The 27809-nt window shown below is 40.6% G+C and overlaps 1 protein-coding gene across 3 annotated transcripts in view; it reads left to right on the top strand.

The window, feature by feature from the left end:
• CCDC169 (coiled-coil domain containing 169) overlaps positions 1–27809 on the top strand; it is a 63199-nt gene that overhangs the window by 27523 nt on the left and 7867 nt on the right. For all 3 annotated transcript variants that reach the window (XM_025364338.1, XM_025364336.1, XM_025364335.1), the window contains 3 exons: positions 12978–13076; positions 13278–13331; positions 17654–17730. In XM_025364338.1, coding sequence (XP_025220123.1) covers positions 12978–13076; positions 13278–13331; positions 17654–17730 — 230 coding nt within the window. The remainder of the gene's footprint in view (positions 1–12977; positions 13077–13277; positions 13332–17653; positions 17731–27809) is intronic.

Raw genomic sequence — 27809 nt, 5'->3', positions numbered from 1 at the left:
TTGGCTTTGCCAAACTTTTCCTAGACTACATTACAGCCTAGGACGTTTCTGCTTTCAACCAACCTTCTCTCCCTGTCCTTTACTAGGACTAAGACTTGCATTACTGTCAGACTGCTCTCCTGGCCTCTTCCTGCTCCCTATTTCCTTTTACATGGGTGTGTCTCCTAACGTGATCCTTTCACATGTAATCCCATCATAGTGTCTGCTTCTCAGAAGACCAGGTCTAAAACTAGGAGTAAGAATAGTAATATGAGAAAATAGGAGGTAATTTGTAACTGGCTCACTCACCGTGTAGCAGGAAGAGGATCTGTTCTGATTGGTAGATGTGACAACAGTAGATCCTGGCCCAACGTGGCAGTTCATTTCATAAAGATTACACTGGTGATGACCTTGGAAAATGTTGGAGTGGAGTACTGTGGAAGAAGCCATGATGCAGGCATTTGCTACTAAGTTTTATTGACAGCCTACATAAGGATAATGAGAGGCTGAGGACTATTAACAAGTATGTGAAACCAGAAAGCCTTGGTGGTAGCCTCATAAGAGGCCCTCTATACCAGTAGTGGAAGGGTGGACAGGGTAAAACAATAGGCTAAAGACCTAAATGTGAGAGTTGCAGAGCTCTAGAGGCATCTGAATGCTCAGCCCAGGTAGGTCTGTTATGTGAAGGGCAGGGCCCTGATAGGGATGACCAGGGATCCTGAAAACTCTGATAGGACATCTGGATAGGTGCCCCTGAGGATCTGGATTCTACAAGTCTACCTGGACCCTCCGGGTGTGCAGAGGTGGCCCACCCTTCCCTAATAAGGGCTAGAAGAGTATCCACTGTGCTGGAAGATGCTGTGGAGGCCTCTTCCCAACAAGACAACTGGTTTCCCCCTCAGGAGCTGCACCCATCTCCTCCCCTGGCTGCCAAGCCAACTAAGAATGGTGCTGTTCAGCATCTCTAGTTAAAGAAAGAAAAGCAAAAACATAGGAGCAGGAGGCTGAGGACAGCCCAGCAGAAAGCATAATTCTTTTACTCATTTCCCAGATCTGAACCAATTTCCAGAACCAGAAACTAGTGACCAAAGAAGTGGCTGGATTCCTAAGAAGGGCCCTGCAATACTAGTCAAAGTTTATGTTATGACAATATCCATAGTCCTCCCAAAAGGGACCTCTGGCCATTTACACAGGTGACTGTACACTGAGGAAAAGGAAATAACTAGCTCTTGAGGACGATTGAGCACAGAGTCCGAGTTGACATTGATTCCCAGAGTGGAAATCTATGACCAAATTCCAAATCACAGTGGGCTCAATGTGACCACAGACTCCCCTACCCCTGCAGTGATAATTATCTCCATCACCAAGTACATAGTTGAAATAGATATACTTGACAATTGAAAGTTACTCCCTTATGGGTCCCTAATCTCTGAAGTAAAAGCTATCATGGTAGGGAAAAGACCAAATAAAAACTGCTGAAACTGCTCCCTTCACCAGACCAAAATCGTAAATCAAAAACATGTCTTATCCCAGGGAAGACAGTAGAGATTAGTGCCATAATTAAAGACTTAAAAGATGCAAATATACTGGTGCCTATCATAGCTGTCTTTAATTTGCCAGCCTAATGGCTGCAGAAACTGGATGTCTCTTGGGGAAAAACTGTAGGCACTACAGACTTAAATTAGTAGCCTCAATTGCAGCTACTTTGCCTGATGTGATATCACTGCCAGAGCAGATTAATAAGGTTTCAGGTACAGGGTATGCAGCCATTGATTTGGAGAATTCATTCTTTTCATTTCAGTTAGAAAAGGGGATCAAAGTATGTGACTCCTTGTTTCAGCTAGAACATATATACAGCTTGAAAGTTGTCAATCTTGTCATTACAACAAGAAAACGGTGAACAAACTGAAAATCAGTGACTTTTCTTGGACCCATTGGAAAACTGTGTTTGCAAGGCAAACTCCTACCCTGAAATCTGGATAAACAGACAAAAGTGGACAGTCACAATTGAGATCTGTTCACCTAAAATGAGAACTGCTAGAATTGTAAACTGGTAGGTGCACCTGAATGGTAACTTTGATTAATCACTGGAGGGAAAATAGACAAATCCATTGTGAAAGTTGGAGACTTCAACATCCCACTGTCAGTGATTGATAAGCAGGCAGTTGACCTGAACAGTGCTACCAACCAACTTGATCTAATTGACATTTATTGAATATTCCATCCAACACCACCAGAACACAGATTCTTCTCAAGCTCACATGTAACATTCATCAAGATAGACCACATTCTGAATCCCCTATTAGATTCTTAGCTTCATGAGAACAGGGTCTAGGTTTGTAATTCTTAGTGTGCTATCCCTAGCACAATGCCTGACACATAAGAGGTGCTTCATAGGCAGTTTTTGAATAAATAGGTGAATTGTAAAATTAGGCTACAAGACAAGGAAACTAGTCAGGTTGTGAACAGCAGTAAGATATAGTCTAAGTCACAAAGGAAGTACAAGTATATTAAAAATGTTTAAGCCTCAAGAGTTAGAATTGCAAATTCACACCTGAAAGTAACAGAAAACATCCTCTGTCATAGAGACTGCCACTTGACTAATATTCCTAAGTCCATGTTTTCATCATGTCTCTTCTTTAGTAACTTGGAACAGCTCCCAGTTCTTAGACTCCTGAGCCTAACATGTTAAGCCTTCTTTATCCAGGTCCTTCCCTAGGTATCCTACTTTGTCTTTTATTTATTGCTCAAATGTTTTGCTTCAGCTCTATCACTACCATTAAATAATCATTTCTGATTCAAGCCTGTAACCAATATATAGCTCCTTCCATTTCACTTTTTCCATCGAAATCCTTCTCATTTTAAGGACTCTGTTGCCCATGTTGATCAACTTCTTTTAAAAACTTCTGAAGTATTTATTGTCTATGTTTCACATTTTGGCTTTTAATAACATATTGCCTGTAATTTTCACTGCTATTTGAATGTACTTTTTTTGGGTATGAATTTCTAAAGTTTTGAATCCCATCTAATTCAGGTCATCTTTAATGCAAAAATAATTTGTGTTCCAGAAAGTTATTTGTAAGCTAACTTCTTTTAGAACTTAGAATACATTTTCCATTAAAACTATACTAAAAAGGGTTGGATTCATTTTACATCTATAAATATATTTAACAAATTATGTAACTGATCTACGTTACTATGGTAGCCTAAACTTGGAATTCTTGGAGCAAGCGTCCATGTAGCAGAATTTTGAACTACCTCCCTCACCCCCTGATTATCCCTTCAAAAGCTCTTCATATTGAGCAGTTTATTTCATAGGGCTTTAATTTTCTATAAAATGACTCAGTTTAGCTTCTTGCATATGTTTGCCTTTTATTGATTTTCTTCCGGAGCAAATTTGTATTTGGGGGAAGGGAACTGGAAACCATTCATGATACTAGTGTGTAATTAATTTTTGAAGAAGAATAATACCTACCTGAGAAATATCACCCAATTACGTTTTAACAGGGATGTTAGTCAAATATATATAGTGAGGATGTGTCATTTCTCAGGGATTTGTTTTATCACTAGAATTATTTTGAGAGACTGAAACTTGCCCTGTTTCACCGAATTATTCTCTTAATATAATTTTTAAAATTCTAATAATTGTTAAGAAGTATCTAAGAGAGAATAAAGTGTTTAGAGAAGTAGCTGTGTTTCCAGAAGGTGTGAGCTCTGAAATATCTTGCAGTTTTGCTTTGTGGAGATTTAAATCAACTGCTTCCATTTTTCTTTGAAGGATTCTTTTAATAGATATAGTGACCTAGATCATGACCAATATAATTGAGAGAATTTGACTTGAAGATTTTTTCCCTTTAATTTGCAAGAATGTGAGAACTCATTGGAGTTACTGAAAATGATCAGTTATCAGTTGGGGATTAAATTTTAAACCAAATGAGTGTATTATTGCTCTGACCTCTAACCCTTTTTTTCTCTACTTTCCTACCAATGTTTTAGGGAACTTGATTGTAAATTCAACAAATACTATAGCCTCACAATTCCTTGAACTGCTTAATTCTATTAATCCCTCCCTCTTCCACTTCTTTTCAGAAACCCATATACCATGGCCAAACCCTGGGCTTTAACATCTCCTTTGTAGAGGGCATTTTGGTTTGGTTTGATCAGCATTCCCTCTGACTTCTTCTAGGACAGAACTCCCCTCATTCTGCAAATTGTATTTTCTCCTTCTTTCAATCATATGTTCATATCAAAAGAGTTTTCACTGCTTTGTATGTCCCCAGAGCTCATTAGTCTAGAGGTGGAGACCTTACATAGACTGGCCAACCATAGTATCTCTTAGAAAAGAGATACTCACCCCCACCACTGATCCAGAGCTGGGCACAGAGACAGTTCAAGAAACCAAGCCCACTAGCTCTGGACCTATAGTTAGATGGCACTTTTATGCACAGAGCAGAGCCCAGAACATACTTCCTAGGTAAAAAATCGTTCTTTAAAGATCTATGTTGGGCTATCCAGTATATACCAATCTTCACCCCTCCAGCCACCTTTATCCTTTCAGCTGGGGCAGGGAATCTTCAGGTTTTCATGACTGAAGGCTTGAGCCACAATTAAAAGCATGTTTGAAGCCTGACTTGAATTCCTAGGTATAGTTCAAAGCTAGTAGTACTTTTATTTATTTAGATATTAGGACTAATCTTTGTGGCACATGTTAGAAGTCCAAGACTAGCAGGACAGGGCCAGTAGGAGACTACATCTAGCAGTAAATCAATATATTACATACTTTCACACCCAGAAGGAGATGGAGGTGTTCATCATTCATCAGGTGCTGGCACAGTCATGCTGGTACAGTTCCAATAGCATTATGTGACAGTGGGTCAGGCTGGCCTTAGAAAATTATTTCCACTCATCTCCTTTTTGTCTAAGGATGAGATCACATACCTCCCCAAGGACTGTGTATTTGGTAATCTGAATACTATGTGCTGAAGTGTTGGCAGAGGAGGTTTAATTGTTAACATAAGTCATTTCTGGGTGGTAGATTCCAGTTGGGTGGGGCCGAGCATTTCTGGGCAGCACTAGAGGGGTAGACAGTTATTCCTCTATATGAACTTCCTGAAAAAGTTTCTGCATGTGAAAGTCTCTCAGCAGGGGCATCTCTTAATGTTTTTCCCAGAATATAAGAGAAAACTAAAAAGTGTGGGATGATTAAACAACCCAGACCTAAGTCGATTTAGAGTAAATTGGCACCTGGGTCTATTGGGCTAAAATCAACTGATGAATTTACCTAAACTCACAAATGCTCTGCAGTGAGTTCCTACAGCAAGTTCCCAATGGTGTATTTCTGATGTTCAGTTCTGTGATCACAGGGCAGGCTCTGGAGGCAAGTCTAATCATAAAGAATCCAGCTTTCCTACAGAACAGGCACAAGTTATCTTCCAGTGGCAGTGTGGGTTTTCTTTGCTACAAATTTAGCTCTATGCCTAGCATTCTGCCTTCAACTCATATGCTCTGAGCCACTAATTATGCTAGGCTGCCAGTCTTAGATATCAGCCAGTTGACTGTCCAGCCAGTCCCACCTGAAAAGGATGGTAAGATTGTTTTTTGGCCTAACAGAGCCCTTTTGAGTCAAACAAACAAACAAACTTCCTTCTCAGAACTGATAGATTGCCAAAGTATGTTGCTGGCTGAGGCACTGTGGTAGGAAAGGTAAAACTGTATCAGGAACACTTGTCAGGATGAATTGTTACTGTTTTGAGGTTGGAAGCATCTTGTATAATCAACTCTTGCCACCAAGCAGCTGATTGATCTTGAAGGATGGCACAGTAACAGTGGCTTATGTTGTTGTCTCTTGTTGGTAGGCTAGACATTGAGCAGCAGCAGTACTAGATTAGTCTTGCTGGGAAGGAGCCCATTATGTTGAGCCAACGCAAAGTCGCCATCTCAGCCACTGTGGTTACTGTTCATGAGCTCATTGTCTACCCACTGGGGTGACCAAAAACAGAAACCAGATGCTATCTCCTGGTTAAGTCTTTGTTCCATATGGTTTAATGCCTCTTATGTAGTGGGTGCTCTCTGGTGAAAATTACTGTGTAATACAGAGATTTCATCCTTTGTTCCCACTTTTATAGGACCATCCACATACCTCTTTCCCAGATTTCCTCATCCCCAATCATCAAGTCAGTACAGATTTCGGCCCTCAGTGAATATTGGCCAGGTAGAAGGATTATAAGATTCTTGAAAGCTTTTCTGCATTTCTATATGTGACACCCAGGAAACCGTGCACTTCTAAGTCCTCTCTGAAAAGCTAAAACAGATGGGGGTAGGAGGTTCTTATGAAAAGTAGCATTCAGAAAAGAAAGTTCTAGATTTTGTGAGAGATGCACTGACACAAAAAAAGAGAAATAATATGATCAGGAAAAGGAGATTATTTATCAAGCCAAAGAAGTGAAAGAAGTAGAGTGGTAGAATAGGCACTAAAGGTTGGTAATCAGGAAAATTGTGAGGATATTACAGAGTAGACCAGTTCTAGAAACTAAGACCTTAACCTTGATACCCCTCATCACAAATGGCTGGAGTTTTTTACATAAGGGTTTGCTTACATTTATTTCACTAATACCAGGAAACTAGTGTAACTCAGATTGGAAGATAAAAATTATACATTTTAATTGTACATTTATCTAACAATTTATAATTATGTATATGTATGGTATTATTGATGTGGATCAAGATAATTCACTACATTCCATCTTTTTATAGAAAAGGTGCCATAAACTTTTTCCTGTATTTGGATACCTGTTTGATCCTGTTTTTATAGATTTCTAAGTTAGTTTTTCACCAGGAAATAAAAATTGACTTAGAGTATACAGTTAACAATAGGACATCCTCTTTAAATGTCTTTGCCTGTACCTCTTTTGTTACAATGGTAACAATAAAATGAACATGCATATAATAATTGTTTACCTTCTGTGGCCTTTGGAGTCATTTTACCTGGGTTCCATTCCAGCTCTACCATTATTAGCTGTGTGTCTTTGAGCCAGTTATGTAATCTCTGTAAGCTGCAATCTTCTCAACAGTCAAATAGAAATATATTGGCCATTTCAACTGTAATAAGGATTAAATGAAATAATCTATGAAAAGCACTTAGGCCCAGGGCTCCCAGAGGCATGGAGGTGGACTGGGCTGGGCAGGCCAAGCGAGGAAGCATCTCCATTGGAGCAGGCCATGCCCGAAGGCCACCAACTGCCCACCTGCCTCAGGCAGGCCTGTCAGCCACCCCTCCCCTCCCTGCGCCCAGTCCCTGGCAGGGCCAGAGAGGCCACCACCTGGTGGGAATCTGGAGAAGATGAGGCAGGAGAATAGGGTCTGGAGACAGGGAGTCTAAGGCCAACCTGCCTCTGACTTCTTGGAATTCAACCTAAAGGAAAACTTCAACCTCTGATTGGTCACGAGCTAAGTCTTTACTTCAGCCTCTGATTCCTATTTTTGGGCCAAGTCTTCACTTCAGGGTTGGTCATGGGCTGTCTTCATTTGCATAGGGTGTAACCAGTTGGAAACCTCTAAAGGGTATTATCAAGTTCTTTTAGTTAATAACCCCAGGGAACATTATACTCAGACCTCTTGAGCCACTTGCTTGAGCCCGCTTCACTCTGTGGAGTGTCCTTTCACTTCAGTAAATCTGTGTCGCTGGCATCCATTGCTTTATTTGAGCATTTTGTTCAAGTCTTTGTTCAATATACCAAGAACCTGGACAACTCGCAGTCAAGACTTCCCATCCGGTAACAAAGGGAAGCCAAGAAGCACTTCCTGGGGGAGAGCTCATAATGTTCCTGAGGGAAGCCACGACAAGATGGTGGCTCTGAGGGGGAAACAGGGACCAAGTGACTCAGCTCATCGCCAAGGGGCAGGACGCTGCCTTCTAATTCGACCATCTTGCCCTTGGCCCTCACTGTCATGGTGGCTTTCACCACTGTAGTCCTGCTACCTACATAGACTGTGGTATCCAAGGGAGGGGGATCCTGGGAATCCCTGGAGCCTGCCTTCTTGTAAAAAGCAGGGCCCGAGCACAGGAACACATTTTAGATGTGCCTGCAGGGAGCAGGATTCCTCGGTAGGCACTCATCCGGCAGCTTCAGGCTCTTGGTTTTGATTGTTTTCACACCTGTGATAGATGACATGGCCAGTCACACTGTAATGTCTGGAGAAACTTAACGGAAAGGAATCCCGATCCAGATTCCAAGAGATGGTTCTTGGATCTTGCACAAGAAAGAATTAGAGGCAAATCCATAGTATAAAGTGAAAGCAAGTTTATTAAGAAAATAAAGGAATAAAAGAATGGCCACTCCATCAGCAGAGCAGCCCCCAGGGGTGCTGACTGGCTATTTTTTTTTTTTTTGCTTATTTCTTGATTGTATGCTAAAGGAGTGGATTATTCATGAGTTTTCCGGGAAAGGGGTGGGCAATTCCTGGAAATGAGGGTTCCTTCCGTTTTAAGACTATACAGGTAATTTCCTGATGTTACCATGGCATTTGTAAACTGTCATGGTGCTGATAGAAGTGTCTTTTAGTATGCTAATACATTATAATTAGCATATAATGAGCAGTGAGGATAACCAGAGGTTACTTTTGTTGCCATCTCAAGTTTTGGTAGGTTTTGCCCCATTTCTTTACTGCATCCTTTTATTGACAAAGTCTTTGTGACCTGTACCTTGTGTCAGCCTATTTCATTCTGTGACTAAGAATGTCTAACCTCCTGGGAATGCAGCCCAGTAGGTCTCAGCCTTATTTTACCCAGCCTGTATTCAAGATGGAGTTGCTCTTGTTCAGATGCCTCTGACAAAAACCTCTGTAGGGGAGCAGGACTCAGCAGACAGGCTGTGGCCCAGAGAGCAGCTGCCGAGCTGATGGAGCCTGCACCCACCCAATTTGGCCAAAGAAGCCCCCATACTCTCCATGAAAAAGATTTCCAGAAGCTGCTGTGTCAATAACAGTCTCAAATCAAAAGCAAAACCACCAACACTGAAGATCATTCTAGAGTCTGATTTGAAAACTAGGGTCACATTCTGCAGGGACTTTCAAGTGGCAAAAAAAATCACCCTAGTAACCAGATCTACAGTCTCATCCATCACACCAGGGAAAATGCTCCATTCGCCGTTCCTCAGCTTCTGGTTCTGGTTTCTGAGTTCTCTCTATATTGGAGGGGTTTTAAAGCTAGAGGGACCTTTGCCCACTTACTCATTCACAGGTCTGAATATGGAGGTCAAGAGGGGAAGTGACATGTCCTAAGTCAGAGTAGATAAGAAAATAAGCCGTTGACTGAGCCTTAGTGTATACTGGGCACTGGCTAGCTACTGGGAATATGGAGATGAAGAAAACATAGTCCCTTTTACAAAGAGCTCTATCTAGTAAGGTAGAAAGATTGTTTTTCTTTTTTTTCTTTTTATTTTTTTAGATGGAGTCTTGCTCTGTTGCCAGGGTGGAGTACAGTGGTGCCATCTTGACTCACTGCAACCCCCACCTCCCAGGTTCAAGTGATTCACCTGCCTTAGCCTCTCAAGTAGCTGGGACTACAGGTGTGCGCCACCACGCCCAGCTAATTTTTGTATTTTTAGTAGAGACGAGGTTTCACCATGTTGACCAGGATGGTCTCGATCTCTTGACCTTGTGATCTGCCTGCCTCAGCCTCCCAAAGTGCTGGAATTACAGGCATGAGCCACCATGCCCAGCTGGTAGACAGACTCTTTGTAGGCAGGACCAGGCTTCCCTGAAGCAGAAGGAAACTTGAAATTAGGGTAATGAGCCTCACCAGGGGTGGCCACCACACCTGATTATGTGTGGACACAGGGCTATGACATAGCCCTGCTTTGACCTTGTAGCTGTGCTGTAGGGCTAGATGGGGCCTGGAGTGGCCTGAGCTAGGGGCTGCCATGAGCTCTTTCCACTCCTCCAAGGCATTACGTAAGTAATGTCACTTTCTATTTGTACAGCAAAATCAAGAATACAGTTTTCTATAATACCAGGTGCCTCCCCTACCCCCAGCTCAGTGAGTGGTCTACCTGGTCGATAGGCTCTTGTTTGTGTTAGAGACAGAACACTAGTGGTAAGCTCTGGCCCACAGGCCACTGGCAAATGGAAGCAGAGCTGCAGAGCCCTCAGGAACCACAGAGCACCTCTGTCTGCCACACAATGCCCACCCAGCTTCTGCTGGCCCACCTGTGGGCAGTAGTAATTAGTGATGTGCAGCCTAGGACTAGTGCCAGGGAACCTATGTACACTCTGGGTGATCGGACATGTGCTGCTGTGGTGGCCTTTATGATCAGGAGATGACATGCAGTGAGAAGAAGGGAAGAGACGGCCCAGAGGGGTTCAGACCAGGGTGAGGTCCACAGAAAGGCCAGGGCCAAGATGTGGTCAGCACCCCAGGCCAGTGGGGGCCTTGTATCACCCATGCTGGAGGTCAGTCCTTGACTGCTCCAAAACCTCTGCTTGAGGGATTCTAAATGAAATGAGCAGGGCGTCCCTTCAGGACATGACTGAGTGATATGGTTTGGCTCTGTGTTCCCACCCAAATCTCATCTTGAATTGTAATAATTCCACATGTCAAGGGCGAGACCAGGTGGAGGTCATTGATTATGGGGGCTGTTTCCCTCATGCTGTTCTCATGATAGCGAGTTCTTACAAGATCTGATGGCTTTATAAGTGTCTGGCATTTCACCTGCTTGCTCTCATTCTCTCTCCTGCCGTTTTGTGAAGAGGTGCCTTCCACCATGATTGTTAAGTTTCCTGAGGCCTCCCCAGCCATGCAGAACCATGAGTCAATTAAACCTCTTTTCTTTATAAATTACCCAGTGTTGGGTATTTCTTCATAGCAGCATGAGAACAAACTAAAACAGTGAGCTTCTGAGAAAAGCATGAAAAAACAGGCCTCCTGAACTTCCCCAAGTGACTGATGCAAATCACATCCCTCACACTTCACAGCACGCTGGAGATCTTTAAGGACAAACTGCAGATGATCTGAATGACAGCACTGACCATCAGCAACCTGCACAACTGCCCAGCCAAGAAATTGCAAGATGGAAGCAACACTTGCAGGCAAAGAAGGAGAAGAAGGAAAGGCCGGAGCAGACCAAGGCAAGAATGAAACAGCCCATGAATACTGGAGTGAGACAACTGACCTCCCTGGCCCACACCGTGCTGAGCGCCCTGTATCTGCTCAAGGGTGGTAAGAGACTACGTGGAGGACGGGGACTTGGCAGTGAATGGGGATCAGCGAAGGACATAGTGGGTCCCCCAGCGTCCCAGCCACAAGTTCCTCTGAAGACTGTGGATGACAATGGTAGCATAGGTTCATCCTTCTTATTTCCTGAGGGGTAGTTGGAGAAGCAGAATGCAATTGTGGGAAGAAATCCAAAGAAGGAAAGAATTCACAGGACAAGTCCAAAGTCTGATCGGCAAGCAGGCCTTTCCATTTTTTTCATGGAGTCTTGCTCTGCCACCCAGCTTGGAATGCAGTGGCACGATCTTGGCTCACTTCAACCTCTGCCTCCTGGGTTCAAGTGATTCTCCTTCCTCAGCCTCCCGAGTAGCTGGGATTACAGGCATGTGCCACCATGCCAGCTAATTTTTGTATTTTTAGTAGAGACGGGGTTTCGCCATGTTGGCCAGGCTGGTCTCGAACTTCTGAGCTCAAGTGATCTACCTGCCTCGGCCTCCCAAAGTGCTGGGATTACAGGTGTGAGCCACCACGCCAGGGAGCAGACCTTTCTGCAGGGTGCAAGGGCACAGCCTGAGGGGGAGTTCCTGAAGCTGGAGCTGACCCTCCCCACTCTATCTGAACTGCATGGAGAACACATGATGGGGCCTCAGCAGCCGTCCATGGAGGAGGACACCTACTGCCTGGACCCCGACCAGAGACTCCACAAGGCAGCTGAAAACTGGAACTGCTTCTATCACACTGCTACAGGTTGTTCCAAAAACTGGCCCAAGAATTGAAGAAAGACACTTCCAGTTTTCATAACAAGACCCTCTTCCATGAGAAAACACCTCAGGAAAGCTGGGTGACTGCCATGTCCGCTGAGAGAGCACTCTGGGCACTCTGGAAAAAAAAAAATGACCACAACAGGCAGAAGCCAGCTGACTGTGAGGCCAAGTTCCTGCCCCCACAGGGGCCAGGAAGTGCCAAAGGAACCTGGAAGTGCCAGGGCTCCCAGGAGGGAGGCAGGTCACGATGTGAGGGCTTGGGTCCAAAGCACCAGCGGGTTTGGTTCTGTTTTCCCTGTAGCCGGGTTCTGAATGCCCACAGCCCCAGAAGAACATCAGCCGGTGCTGCTCCTCTGAAAGCACTTTTGATTGGTCTCTTGTTAGTTGAGCTACTATTCATTAGTTGATGCTGAAATTGCCCTTATTGAAGTTTGATAGACAGTGTTAGGTTTGTACGATACCGTTTTTCAAATAAAGATAGCTTACTATGAAAAAAAGAAAAGCACTTAGTACAACACATGACATATTGTTAGGGTCCAATAAATATTGTGATTATTGCCATTACTTAAAAAGTACACATCGGCTTGGTGCAGTGGCTCACGCCTGTAATCCCAGCACTTTGGGAGGCTGAGGCAGGTGGATCACCTGCCTGACCAGGCTGAGGTCAGGAGTTCGAGACCAGCCTGGCCAACATGGTGAAACCATGTCTCTACTGAAAATACAAAAAGTTAGCCTGGCATGGTGGCAGGTGCCTGTAATCCCAGCTACTTGGGAGCCTAAGGCAAGAGAATCGCTTGAACCTGGGAGGCAGAGGTTGCAGTGAGCCAAGATCACGCCATTGTACTCCAGCCTGGGTGACAGAGTGAGACTCTGTCTGGAAAAAAAAAAAAAAAGTACACATCATAGAATTATGAAATCACAGAATGTTAGGTATACAAGGCATTTGCTAGTGAATACATTGATGGTCATTTCTTATTTTGTTTAGAACATGAATACATATGAAATTTTACTATTTACATTTTCAGGAATCCTTAAACACATTACTTAAACAGCTAGAAAAAGAAAAGAGGACTCTTGAAAGTCAAGTGAAATACTATGCACTTAAACTGGAACAAGAATCAAAGGTTCGTTTTTACTCTATATACTTAGCAATTCCTTTGAAACTGCCATTATTTCTAATGTTATCTACAAACCTACTCTATAATTATCACAAAATGCTTACAAAACTATTTCCTATACTATAGAGACATACACCTTAACTTAGTCTTGCTAGTATTGCTAATCTTCTCATATGCTGGACCCTTTACTTTTGTATCTTCACATAGGCTTACCAGAAGATCAGCAATGAACGCCGTACATACCTAGCTGAAATGTGTCAGGTAACTCTTTTTTATTTCCAAATTCTAAGTGTTTCTTCTTACTATAAATTACATTTTTCACTTTTCTAGGTTTTGTTTTGGTTTGGGAGAGAAGCAGATGTTGGAATTAAGTTTCTAAATATGGAGGGTAGACAAGAAAATACACAACTTGTATAAAAGATAAAAAGGGCTGGGTGTGGTGGCTCAAGCCTCTAATTCCAGCACTTTGGGAAGCCGAGGCGGTCGGATCACGAGGTCAGGCGTTTGAGACCAGCCTGACCAACATAGTGAAACCCTGTCTCTACTAGAAATGCCAAAAATTAGCTGGGCCTGGTGGTGAGCACCTGTAGTCCCAGCTACTTGGAGGTGAGGCAGGAGAATAGCTTGAACCTGAGAGGCGGAGGTTGCAGTGAGCCGAGATCACACCACTGCACTCCAGCCTGGATGACAGAGCAAGACTCAATCTCAAAAAAAAAAAAAAAAAAGTAAAAAGGACATAACAGTTTTCCAAATTAAGAGAGTATTTTTCATATTTGCTTCCTTAATTATCCTTTAGTTTCATCCCTAATCACTAGAATTCCAACTGGTAGCTGCTATCTCTGTACTATCATGAAATTCAAGGCACTTCACTTTATAATAATGCATGGTAAGGTCTGAGAGATCAGAATTGCTGTTGGTAGAAGTGTGTACTTATAAATACAGGACAGGGAGGTGATCAGTAAGTTATGAAAGATGTTGCATCTATTTTCAAGCTATTCATTTGCCTTTCAGTTTTATTTATGATATTGTTGGTATTGTAGAGTTTTTGTTTTGACCTTGTCAGAGCTATCTTTTATTTATGATTTCTAATGTTATAGTTAAAAAGACCATCTCAATATTTCACAGCATTCACCACATCTTTTAGTATTTGTATAGCATAATATCTGACATTTAAATATGTAATCAGTATTAATCTTATTTTGGTAATGTTTTAAGATTAGGATGTAAACTCAGTTTTCAGTGTGTATTATCCAAATGGAAGTGTCCAAAGAGCAGTTGGATATATGACTCTCAGGAAACAAATAAAGATTTGAAAATTGTTAACATATAAAAAGTGAAGTAGGCTAGGCATGGTGGCTCACGCCTGTAATCACAGCACTTTGGGAGGGCGAGGCAGGTGGATCACGAGGTCAGGAGATCAAGACCATCCTGGCTAACACGGTGAAACCCCGTCTCTACTAAAAAATACAAAAAACTAGCCGGGCAGTGTGGCGGGCGCCTGTAGTCCCAGCTACTCCGGAGGCTGAGGCAGGAGAATGGCGTAAACCCGGGAGGCGGAGCTTATAGTGAGCCGAGGTCGCACCACTGCACTCCAGCCTGGGCGACAGAGCGAGACTCTGTCTCAAAAAAAAAAAAAAAAAAAATGAAGTCATTGAATGAATGAAATGCATTGGGAAGAATATACAGTGGGAAAAGAAAAAATAGTCTAGGATATAGCTGTGAAGAAGTTCAACAGTGACGATCAAGGGAAAAAGAGCCGAAAAGAGGGTTGGAGTCCTGAAGACACAACTAGGTCTGACAAGGAGGTAGAGGATATTGAGGATGGGAGTAGCATGAAGAATAATCTGCTAGTCACTGATCCCGAATATCTAGAGGGATTAATGAAAGGATTGAGAGGAAGAGCATTAGGTTTGGGGATTAGAGCCAATAGGGGGATATTTAGAAAATTTTGAGAAAGGTCTATCATGGGTAAAGGGAAGTGTGTGTTGCGGTGTTGACTAAGGTAAACAAGAAGAAATTGAGACAAGATAGGATCAGCTCTTGCAGTCTCTTGTCTGTAAAATGGATGATTAGCTTAAACTTCATGGTCCTTGATACTGGGCTGGATGCATTGATTCCTCCTAGAACACAGGCACCCTTATGCCTTTCCTCAGACTATGTGCTTGGAATGTGCTCCTTCTCATACATGCCAATTCCACTTCCTTCAAGGTCTAGCACAAACGCTAGCCTCTTTATGGGACCATGACGTGATGAAAAGACCAGACTGTAGTGGGATTGCAAATCTGAATCTGAATACCAGCTCTGCACTTGCTATTATGTGACCTTTCTGGGCCTTAATTTCCTTCCTCACCTGTGAAAAGAAAGTATCAGTATCTCACAGGGGTTTTGTGAGTATGTAGAGAAATAATATATGTGCAGTGCTGGGTGAAGTTTCTGGCACATAGTAGGTTTTAAATTCCAGTAAATGGTGAATAGCACTTTCCTATGTTTCTTTTCTGATTTTCCGAGCCCCTCTGTGACAGGGACACCAGAATTTCTGCTTGCCTTAGCCTTCCTCCTGGTCCCTTATTGCTGATACATCTGTTTGCTTCACTCAGCCGTAGGTTCCTCCCTGAGGTCAGGCAGGGTGACTCATGCTTTCTATTCCCTTTCACAAAGAGTGGCAAAAAGGAAATATGCAAAATTCTTTACTGAACTGAACATAAAATAGAAATTTATGTTCATAATATTAAGCCCAAGTTATTAAGAAAAAGGTGACATATAAAATATTGTTGAAGGATTCTTTTAAGGTTAAAAGTAAAGTCTTTTGTCCCCAAGGCATTCATTTACCTTTGTTTATCTGAAAAATTCACTTATGTGAAATAATCCTACTCTGACTCCACAGGATCACTGAGCATACGATAAAAGCCTATTTTAACAGCTTCCCAGGAAGATGTTAATCCTGTCCCCAGTATAAATGTTAATAAGGATTTTCACTCTAGAGTGAATTGTTAATCTCTATAGTGAAGGACAGTTCTAACCATGTGGATACTATGGTGATTGGAAAGGTTAATGGATGATTTGCAGTTCTTCCCAGGCTGAATACATAAATAATTGATTCATTGGTAGATAACTAGAGCTATTTGCTGAGTGTGCTGTTTATCCTTCTGCTGCTGTCCTCTCTGTAGCTTTGTCTCACTCTTGATTCACTGTTTTGAATGAAACTGAGTTTCCCCCTCTTCTGATATGCACAACGTAAGAACACTACAGACATTGCTTTTTAATACATAGGTACGTTACATTACTTAAAGTCAGGCAGAAAGACTGATTAGAGCTTTTTGCAACACATAATAAACTTAAGCTTTAGCGTCTATCCTCGTAAACATAGAATTTTAGCAATGGCTGTGAGAGGTTGAGGAATATAATGCTTTTAGCTCACAGATAAGGAATCTGAGGCTTTTCTGTTTCATTATCGGGAAGTTCTAATTGTTAAAATTGTTAAAATATCATATGATGCCTCTTATTCTCCTTTCCTGAAACTTCCTTAAAATCCATTGGTTTTAGTTACATCCTCTGAAGAATAAGAACAAGTCTACACTCTTCCTGCAAGATAGGTTTTCAAAGATTTGTAAATGCCTCTCAGTCTTCCCTTAGTTTTTTGTTTTGTTTTGTTTTCTAAGCTAAAATATTAAGTTACATTAGCCATTCCCATAACATAGGTTCCAGACTGCCCAGGTATTTCAGCTGCCTTTTTGGACAATTCTGTTATTGTTCATTTAAAAATGTGGCTCCCTAGGTTTAAATGTAGTACTTAGGTTTAAATTTAGTACTTTAGATATAATGTCAACAGCATAGTGACCAAAGTCTTAACTAACTCTGCCGCACCCATTTTTCTTCTCTGCTGCCTATCATTCTGAAATACAGATACAATAGTGTTGTTTCCTGTTAAAAACCTTCAGTTTGCATTACCCAGAGGATCACAGCAAAGCTCTGTGGTGTGGTCTCTATAGGGTCCTCTCCAACTTGGCTGTACCTGTCTCTGCAAGCTTGTCCCTGCTAATATCCTAGACTGCCGTTAGACCAAATGCTGTGTGCAGTTTCTGGATATATCTACTGCTTTATACCTGAGGTCCTTACTGTTCCTTCTACCTAGAATATCCTTTCCTTAGTTCTTAACTGGCTACTCTTCCATGTGGAGCCCCCCAAACCCTCAATTAACTACATCTCCTGTATGCTTACAAAGCACCTGTGCACATCTCTATCAAGGCACTTAATTATAATCACCTATTTATTTTGTTGTTTCCCCAATAGAACTAGGACCCGTTTGTCTTTGTACCTAAGTGCTTAATGTAGTGGCAGCATATAGTAGATGCTCCATAACATTAGCTGAAGGAATGAATGAATTCTATTTTCTGTTCCAATATACCCAAACCTGTCACTCATATCAAATGATCTAATATCTTAGCTCACACACAAAAAGCTTCTCTTACATATGCTGCAGAAAAACCAGGTTATGGGAGAGTTAATTGAGAATTGACTATCTCTCTTATTTCTGAAATCAATTATGAACTAAGAGGATAAACATTCAAATTTTTGTATTTCAGGGTTCTGGTTTACATCAAGTTTCTAAAAGGCAACAGATGGATCAACTGCCTAGGATGCAAGAGAATCTAGTGAAAACGTAAGTCTAGCTACATATTTTCTTTCTAATTAATTACATTTGCACATAAATGCCACTGACAAAATAGGTGTCCACTATATTTTGGAAGCAGAACGTCTAGGTTTTATAGCAACAATATAAAATTGCAGATGGTAAGAGAACTTAAAGAAGTTGTGATCTGTTCCACTATTTATACACATTTTTTTTTAGATCTCAGATACATTTTTGGTCCTCAAGCACAATAATATATTAGTTTTTAAACTAAAATAATATGTACCTAGGAGAGCTTAAAACTACACCATTAACAATGACATAAACATAGTCATACCTTGGAGATATTATGGGTTTGGTTCCGGACCACTGTAATGAAGCTAGTATCATAATGAAGTGAGTTATACAAATTTTGGGGTTTCTCAGTATATATAAAAGTTATTTTTATACCATTATACCATTACTGTAGTCTATTAAGTGTGCATTAGCATTATGTCTAAAAACAATGTAAATATCTTAATTTTAAAAGATTCTATGCTGAAAAATGCTATTGATCATCTGAGCCTTCAGTGAGTTATAATCTCTTTGCTGGTGGAGGGTCTTGCCTTGATGTTGATGGCTCCTGATGAATCAGAGTGGTGGTTGCTGAAAGCTGAAGTGCCTGTGGCAAATTCTGAAAAGAGGGCAACAACGAAGTTTGATGCACCGATTGACTCTTTTATGAAAGATGTCTCTGTCATTTGTGTTGTGGTTTGATAGCATTTTACCTACAGTAGAACTTCTTTCAAAATTGGCATAATCCTTTCAAAGTCTGCTGCTGCTTTATCGACCAAGTCCATAGAATATTCTAAATCCTTTGCTGTCATTTCAAAAATGACATCACAGCATCTTTACCAGGAGCAGATTTCATCTCAAGAGACCACTTTCTTTGCTCATTTGTAAGAAGCAACTCCTCATCCATTCAAATTTTATTGTCAGATTGCAGCAAGTCAGTCACCTCTTCAGGCTCTACTTCAAATTCTAGTTCTCGTGCTATTTCCAAAACATCTACCGTTACTTCCTCCACTGAAGTCTTGCACCCTTCATAGTCATCTGTGAGGGCTGGAATCAACTTCTTCCAAACTTCTTTTAATGTTGACATTTTTCTACCTCCTCCCATAAATAACAAATGTTCTTAATGGCATCTAGAATGATGAATCCTTTCCAGAAGGTTTTCTCCCAGACCCGTCAGAGGAATCACTATCTGTGGCAGATATAACCTTATGAAATGTATTTCTTAAATAATAAGACTTGAAAGTTAAAATTACTCCTTGATAAGTGGGCAGCAGAATAGATGTTATGTTAACAGGCATTTAAGCAACATTTATCTTCTTGTGTATCTCCCACAGAGTTCTTGGATGTAACCAGGTACATTATCAAAGAGTTATAATATTTTGAAAGGAATCTTATTTTCTAAGCAGTAGGTCTCAACACTGGGCTTAAAATATTCAATAAACCATGCTGTAAACTCTAAACTCTTGTGCTGTCATCTGGGCTTTGTTGTTTCATTTACAGAGTACAGGAATATTAGGTTTAGCATAATTCCTAGGATTTTCAGAATGGTAAATGAGCATTAGCTTCAACATAAAGTCACCGGCTGCATTAGACAAGTCAACCTGTTTTTTTTGATGCTTCGAAGCCAGGCATTGTCTTCTCCTCTCTAGCTAGGAATGTCTAGGTGACATGGTTTTCACAGTTTCCTCCACATTTTATTTTTAAAGTCACATGGACTGTGGGTCTGAGATAGGGGGATTTCCAGAATCTTCAGAGGTTTGATAATAATGGAGAAGACCAGAATTTCCCATTTTTCTCAGCTGGCATCCTTTTCCAACAGAAGGTTGTTTTGTGTACATTGAAAATCTGTTGGTTAGTGTAATTGCCTTCATTGATGATCTTAGCTAGTTCTGGGTAACTTGCTGCAGCACATAAGACATACTTAATTCCTCCAGCGAAAAATTGCAGCAACAGGTATGACATCAACACTTGCTACTTCACTTGGTACTTTTATGTTATGGAGGGGGCTTCTTTCCTTAAGCCTCAAGAACCATCCTCTGCTGGCTTCTAGCTTTTCTTCTGCAGCTGTCTCACTTCTCTCAGCCTTCACAGAGTTGAAGGGATTTAGGGCCTTCCTCTTGATTAGGTTTTGGCTTAAGAGAATATTGTGGCTTCTTTGGTCTTCTATCCAGACCACTCACATTTTCTCCATGTCAGCAAAAGGCTGTTTTGCTTCCTTATCATTTGTGTGTTCACTAACGTGGTGCTTTTAATTTCTTTTAAGAATCTTCCCTTTGCATTTACACTTTGGCTTAACTGTTTGGCACAAGAGGCCTAGCTTTCAGCCCATCTCAGCTTTCAACATACCTTCCTCACTAAATGACTAAGCTTATCATTTCTAGCCAAATTAAAGTGAGAGATGTGCAACTCTTCCTTTTACTTCAGCACCATAGTAGGGCTATTAATTGGCCTAATTTCAATATTGCTGTGTCTTAGTGAATAGAGAAGCCTAAAGAGAGGGAGAGAGACCCGGGAATGGCTGGTTGGTAGAGCAGTCAGAACATATATACCTTTATTAAACAGTTTGCTGTTTTATATGGGCATGGTTTATGGCTCCCCAAAACAATTACAGTAGTAACATCAAAGATCACTGATCACCATAACAGATATAGTAATAATTTAAAAGTTTGAAATATTGTGAGAATTACCAAAATATGACACAGGTATGAAATGAACATATGCTATTGAAAAAATGGTGCTGATCGACTTGCTGAACTGAGGGTTGCCACAAATCTTCAATTTGTAAGAAAATGCAGTATCTTTGAAGCACAATAAAGTGAAGCATAATAAGACAAGGCATGCCTAAACAATTACAGCATCAGCCCTACCCTTTTTAGTCAGGAAATATGTTCACTGGAGTGGACACTAAAATAAACGTAGATGCCAGTGCAGTTTAAACTGTTTTCCTATGTAAACAAAACCAATTTAAGATAGATAAAGAACAGAGGGCCTGGTGCAGTGGCTCATGCCTGTCGTACAACATTTTGGGAGGCTGAGGCGGGAGGATTGCTTGAGGCCTCAAGTTCAAGACCAACTTGGGAAACATTGCAAGACTCTGTCTCTACAAAAAATTAGAAAAATTGACTGGGTGTGATGGTGTGCACTGTAGTCCCAGCTGCTTGGGAGGCTGAGACGGGAGGATCACCCGAGCCCAGGAGTTCAAGGCTGCAGTGAGCCACAATTGCACCACTGCAATCCAGCCTGGTTGACAGAGCAAGACACTGTCTCTTAAGAAAAAAAAACCAGGAAAATGTTTTGTGAGTTTAGAAGGTTATATCTACACGTAATTTTCCCTGGTCCTAAATACAGAAGAATTACTCAGGTAATCCTTGTCTGAGTAACTTTATCCTATGTAGGGGAAAACATTAATATGTAACTTAACACTATAAAAAATTAAGCCAAGATGTGAATCAGCTATAAGTCAGAATCCTTTTTAAATATAGGTCAAGGTAAGAGCCACTCAAGTATAGCAAATTTCCTTGGTGGAGATTAATGAGGTAGCAACATTTTGTCCAATAATCACTGTGTCCGAGTCCCCAAGACCACTCCCATCCATATTCAATGGTTCACTAGAAGAATTCATATACTGTCAGAGTCCCCAAGACCACTCCCATATTCAATGATGCGCTAGAAGAATTCATAAGGATTGGCATATATTTGTACTTATGGCTAATATATATTTCTTTCCTTCCTTCCTTCCTTCCTTCCTTCCTTCCTTCCTTCCTTCCTTCCTTCCTTCCTTCCTTCCTTCCTTCTTTCCTTCCTTCCTTCCATCCTTAGCTAAGGAAAACAAAGCAAAATCAACAAAGGGATAAAGCTCATGGGATGAATTCTCAGAAAATTAGGCTCAAGCTTCCAAAAGTTTTCTCCAAGTTAGGGCCACATAAGACATACATAATTCCTCCAGCAAAAAATTACAACAACAAGTATGACAGTACTTGAAGTTTTATCTACCAGAGAAGCTCATTAGATACTTAGCACCTAATGTTTCTACTGGGAGCAGATCACATAGGCTTCGTCTGCCTGGCGTGCACCAAAATTCCAGACTCCCGGCAGGAAAGCAGGTGTTCAGTATAAACCACATTGTTTGTACAAACAGCATAGGCATAGTGAATCATTCTTTTCATTTGGGAAAAGGTTTATATCAGTGTAGGGAACTGTTTACCAGTAAGTTTCCAGATACCAGCCAAGGGCCAACCTCGCAAGCAAGCTTTTCCAAAGACAGTAGTCTCAAGCCTGCTCTGTTGACTTTTCTGCACAACCACCCTAAATATTTTTATTAATATCTTGAAGTTCAGATTTATTTTCCAATTCAAATCTGTTCTAAAAATATATTACCTCTGTTATTCAAATTTGCTTAAATAGTGAAGAGGGAAATATTTCAAAAATGAAAGTTAAACTTCTTTATTCTAATCATATATTAGCACATACACACATATATGTCACCAGAATATAGGTCTATGAGGGCAGTTTGGTTTTCCATTGAATATTGCTGGGAGTCGGATCTCTCAGGGAGTAGACTCTGAAACAGGAATCAGCAGGTAGGAAGTTTATTTTATTTATTTATTTATTTATTTATTTATTGAGATGGAGTTTAGCTCTTGTTGCCAGGCTGGAGTGCAATGGCATGATCTTGGCTCACTGCAACCTCCGCCTCCCAGGTTCCAGTGATTCTCTTTCCTCAACCTCCCGAGTAGCTGGGATTACAGACACATGCCACCATGCCCAGCTAATTTTGTGTTTTTAGTAGAGACGGGATTTCTCCATGTTGGTCAGGCTGGTCTCGAACTCCTGACCTCAGGTGATCCACTCACCTTTGCCTCCCAAGGTGCTGGGATTATAGGTGTGAGCCACCGTGCCTGGCCTTATGTATTTATTTATGTATTTATTATAAGATGGAGCCTTCATAACCCAGGTTGGAGTGCAGTGGTGCAATCTCTGCTCACTGCAACCTGTGCCTCCTGGATTCAAATTATTATTCTGCCTCAGCCTCCCAAATAGCTGAGATTACAGGTGTGTGCCACTATTCCTGGCTAATTTTTGTATTTTTAGTAGAGACAGAGTTTCACCATGTTGGTCAGGCTGGTCTCGAACTTCTGACCTCAAAAGATACTCCCGCCTCAGCCTCCCAAAGTGCTGAGATTACAAGCATGAGCCACTGCACCTGGCCAGGAAGTTTATTAGTGAGCGTTCTTAGGATCAACACCTGTGGGGGAAGGCTAGGAACCAGGTTTGGGCAGAGAGAGTAGGGCTATTGCGCAGCCGCAGCCCCATGTACCAAGCTGATTTATCCGTGACTTAAGTGTGGGCCTTTTATTCCTCTGGCAGGATGACCCAGACTCTTATCCCTGGGGAATGTGAGCTTCTGTTTATCATGTCCTTTCCAGGTCATGGCTAAGATACTTGTCCACTTACTGTCAAAATTGGACAAGTTACTACCAAAGGACAACCAAGTAGATCACCTGGGTGCCAAACTCATTCCTCCCCACCCTCTTATGTAGCAGCAGCGGTGAATCAGGCTGATGATCAGCTTGTCTGTGAGGCCCTCCACACCACAGGTCTGAACTGAGCTTAAGGCGCTGGGGCATTGAGGTGGATGACATGGTCTGGGATACCTGCCCATTCAGCTGGTTTGTGCCCTCCAGCACTGCTTGTGCTTGATCCCAGATCAATCACTTCCACCTCTGATGAAACTTAATGTTGAATACAGTGCCTGGCATAAATCGGTGTTTAATAATTTTTGAATGAATTTATGACTAAATGAATGGTCAAATGGAAAAAAAAAACCCTTCACTCTGAAACTATAAACAATGCAAATCATTCATCTAATAGAAACATAGAAATATCTCTATAATCATCCAAATTAGTGGATGATTAGATAATTGGTACTACTTCAAAATATTGTTTTTCTTACTGGCTTAACTCTGGAAGTTAGTATCCTCCTTTTGTTGATGACTCAAATTTGAGTCTTTAAAGGAAGTTATGGTATTACGCATCTCACAGAATGGGATATCCAGATGACCAAAGGACATGTGAAGAGAGACTCAGCATCATTACTCATCAGCAGAATGCAAATTAAAATTACAAGATATAACCACAAATTTTGAAGATGGATGATTTCAAGTGTTATCAAGGATGTGGAGGAATAGGGGATTCTCATACACTGCTAGTAGGAGTATAAATTTATACAACCACTTTGGAATACTCTATTAGTTTGTTTTCACACTGCTATAAAGAACTACCTGAGACTGGGTAATTTATGAAGAAAAGAAGTTTAATTGAATCATAGTCCCACAGGCTGTGTAGGAAACATGGTTGGGGAGGCCTCAGGAAACTTACAACCATGGTGGAAGGGCGAAGGGGAAGCAAGCGCCTTCTTCACATGGCAGAGCAGAAGAGAGAGTGAATGGGGAAGTGCTACACATTTTCAAAAAACCAGATTTCGTGAGAACCCACTATCACAAGAACACTAAGGGGGAGATCTGCCCCCAGGATTCAATTATCTCCCCCCAGGTCACTTCCCCAGCACCAGGGATTACAATTCAACATGAGATTTGGGTTGGGGACACAGGGTCAAACCATATCAAATACATTTTAGCATTACTTTCTATATTTAACTGATCATACACCTTCTCTATAACCCAACAATTCCAGTAATATATCAAATAGAATGGTGCATACATTTACACCAAAAGAACAAGAATGTTCATAGCACTTTATTCTTGACAGTTCAAAACTGAATACAGCCTAAATGTCCATCAGTAATGGGATGGATAAAAATTATATATATATATATGAATAATAACAGCAATACGAACAAACTATAACTCATACAATGTTATGGATAATTCTCAGTATTGAGTGAAATAGGTCAGAAATAAAAGAATACATACAATGTGATCCCATTCATTTAAAGTTCAAAGTCAGACAAAACTGTGATGTCAGAAGACAGGCTAGTAATTATTAATACCAATGGGAAGGAAGAAGTGAATAATAATTGTGAGTGACATGATGCCATTTTCCAGTATGATGATAATATTCTAGTGATTGACCTAAGTGGTGGTTACATCAGTATTTGCTTTATTATAATTTATGAGTTGGTACATTTATGATTTATGAACTTTTAATCAAGTCTCCATGGCCTTTAATGTTTGCTTTGGTTGATATTCTCTTACGTACTAATATTAAAATATTGACTTAATCCCATTTTTTCTAATGTTCAGAACAAATCAGAACATTTGAAAATACCCATGTAAATGTGAAATTCTCTTTTAAAAATCTAGCAGAAAGGGATAGTGCCTGATTTAATATTAGCTATTATAGTCCTACTATGTAGACATACTACTATGTATTATGGCCACAAATGAACAAGATATCTATACTGCTGTTGAAGGATGTATTCTAGAGATCTTTACATATACCAATTTGACAAAAGGCTCTTTAAGATTCAATAGGAGAAAGTCTTTTTAGGATAAGTTTTGTAAGTTGCCAAAAAAGTCTAGACAAGTCAATAGGTAACGTTATTGACTGTGTCCCATGGTGTGTATTAACTATGAAAAATCATATTCCCAAAAGCAAGGAGCTCAAAACTGATACCACAGGAATAGTTCCTAAAAATAGAAAACTAAAGTTTATTTTTTTCTTTAGTGTGAAACCTCATTTTTTTCTGCTTATGAACAGTTTTAAAGTGACTAAAAGCCCTAAAGGAAGAAAATAACCAAGGAGCCGCTGGTGCCCTGGAGCAAAAGAACCTGAGGGAAATTGATTCTAGGACTTGGTAAGAGGCAGATTGTTAGGGGCACATCCTTCTGATTTTGATTTTGTTAAAAAGCAGCTACAGTAGAGATAACACAACCAAAATGTCCAATATTAAAAGAATAAGTCAATAACTATATTGATATTAGGAAGCTGCAAAAATTACATTCTAGTCAAGTACATAGCTGACATAGAAAAATGCTTACCTATAATAGTAAACAAAAATTATAGTACAAAATAGGTTAGTGAAATTGTGGATGACTTATATTTATGCCTCTTAGGTTTTATATAAGAATAGGTATATTTTATAATCATTTAAAATTTTTTTTTATTAATAAAGTTGAGACAGTCCAGATAGACTATGGAAATTCTTGAGTCAAAATAGCAGTATAAATACTGTATGACTAATACACTACAGTGTTTAAAAAAATAGTGAGAAGCAAGGTGGTACAGTAGTCCTTTCTTACCCAAAGGAGATACATTCCAAAGACCACCAGTGGATACCAAAACCATGGATAGTACTGCACCCTATGTATACTATTTTTTTAACATACATAGATATCTATGATAAAATTAAATTTACAAATTAGGCATAGGAAGAGATTAGCAGTAACTAATAATACAACTTAATTATAACAGCATACTGTAATAAAAGTTATATGAATGTGGTCTCTGTCTCTCTCTCTCTCTCTCTCAAAATAGCTTATTGTACCGTAATCACCTATATTTAGACTGTGGCTGACCACAGGTAACTGAAACTGTGGAAAGTAAAACCATGGATAAAGGGGAGACACGTGTAAATGAAAATCAGCACTGACTTTGGAGCAGATAGACCAATCAGTGTTTGTCTCTGTTTCTTATTATTTAATGGGGTTTTATATAAGTAACCACTCTCAGATTCCATTTTCTCACCCATAAGATGAAGAGATGAAACCCAAAACGAACGATTGGTATGAGAATTAGAGATTATTTTTTTAAATCCCTTGTTCAATAAACATTAACTATTATTATTACTATAGTACTTTATTGAATATAAATAATCTGCAGAGTAACAATGTATTGATTTGTGAGGACAGAAAAATACATATGACAATAATTTGGAACTGCAAGTGACTGTTATGCTATTAATAATATAAACTTGCAGGAGGCTTAGCCACTATTATTTATTTAAAAACCATAATACTCAGGAGCATAGAATGGTTTCCAAACTTTCTTGACCAAGACTGACACCATATTGTGATCCTATACCCACATATATATTTCTATACTTTACAATTTATGAAAGAATATTTTCTCTTATTATTTGTGATGCATATTGATATTTCTTTTTCTGTTTTTTTTTTTTTTCTCTTTTTTCTTTTTTTAAAGAGACAGGTCTTGCGCTGTTGCCCCAGCTAGAGTGCAGTGGTATAGTGATTGCTCACTGTAACCCTAAACTCCCAGGCTCAAGAGGTCCTCCTGCCTGCCTCAGCCTCCTGATAGCTAGGACTATAGGCATGAGCCACCATGTCCAGCTAATTTTTTTATTTTTTTGTAGAGAATATAGACAGAGTCTTGCCATGTTTTTCAGGCTGGTCTTAATCTCCTGGGCTCAAGCAGTTTCCCACCTTGGCCTCCTAAAGTGCTGGGATTACAGGCATGAATCACTGCACCTGGCCCCTTTTCTGTTCTTTTTATTAATATATATTCTTTTTCCTCTTCTGTTGTTTCCTTTTCTGTTATTTTTATATTGCTATTGTAATTTCAGTAAATCAATCCACTAATGAGTTGCATTCTGCAGTTTGGAAAACACTGCTCTAAAAGACATCTAGGAGATTAAATATCTTTTACCAGTAAAGTACCTCAGCTTCATCATTAGTGTCATTAGTCAGTTATTATTAAGACATTAGTGTCATCATGTTAGTTAGATCTTTTAGAAATGGGCCATATTGGCCGGGCGCGGTGGCTCAAGCCTGTAATCCCAGCACTTTGGGAGGCCGAGACGGGCGGATCACGAGGTCAGGAGTTCGAGACCATCCTGGCTAACACGGTGAAACCCCGTCTCTACTAAAAAATACAAAAAAAAAAAAAACTAGCCGGGCGAGGTGGCGGGCGCCTGTAGTCCCGGCTACTCGGGAGGCTGAGGCAGGAGAATGGCGTAAAAACCCGGGAGGCGGAGCTTGCAGTGAGCTGAGATCCGGCCACTGCACTCCACCCTGGGCGACACAACAAGACTCCGTCTCAAAAAAAAAAAAAAAAAAAAAAAAAAAAAAAAAAAAAAA

Source organism: Theropithecus gelada, chromosome 17, assembly GCF_003255815.1.
Source record: "Theropithecus gelada isolate Dixy chromosome 17, Tgel_1.0, whole genome shotgun sequence".
NCBI classification, from domain to species: Eukaryota; Metazoa; Chordata; class Mammalia; order Primates; family Cercopithecidae; genus Theropithecus; species Theropithecus gelada.
Note: the sequence above shows the minus strand (reverse complement) of the source record. Positions and strands in the feature narration are given on the sequence as shown.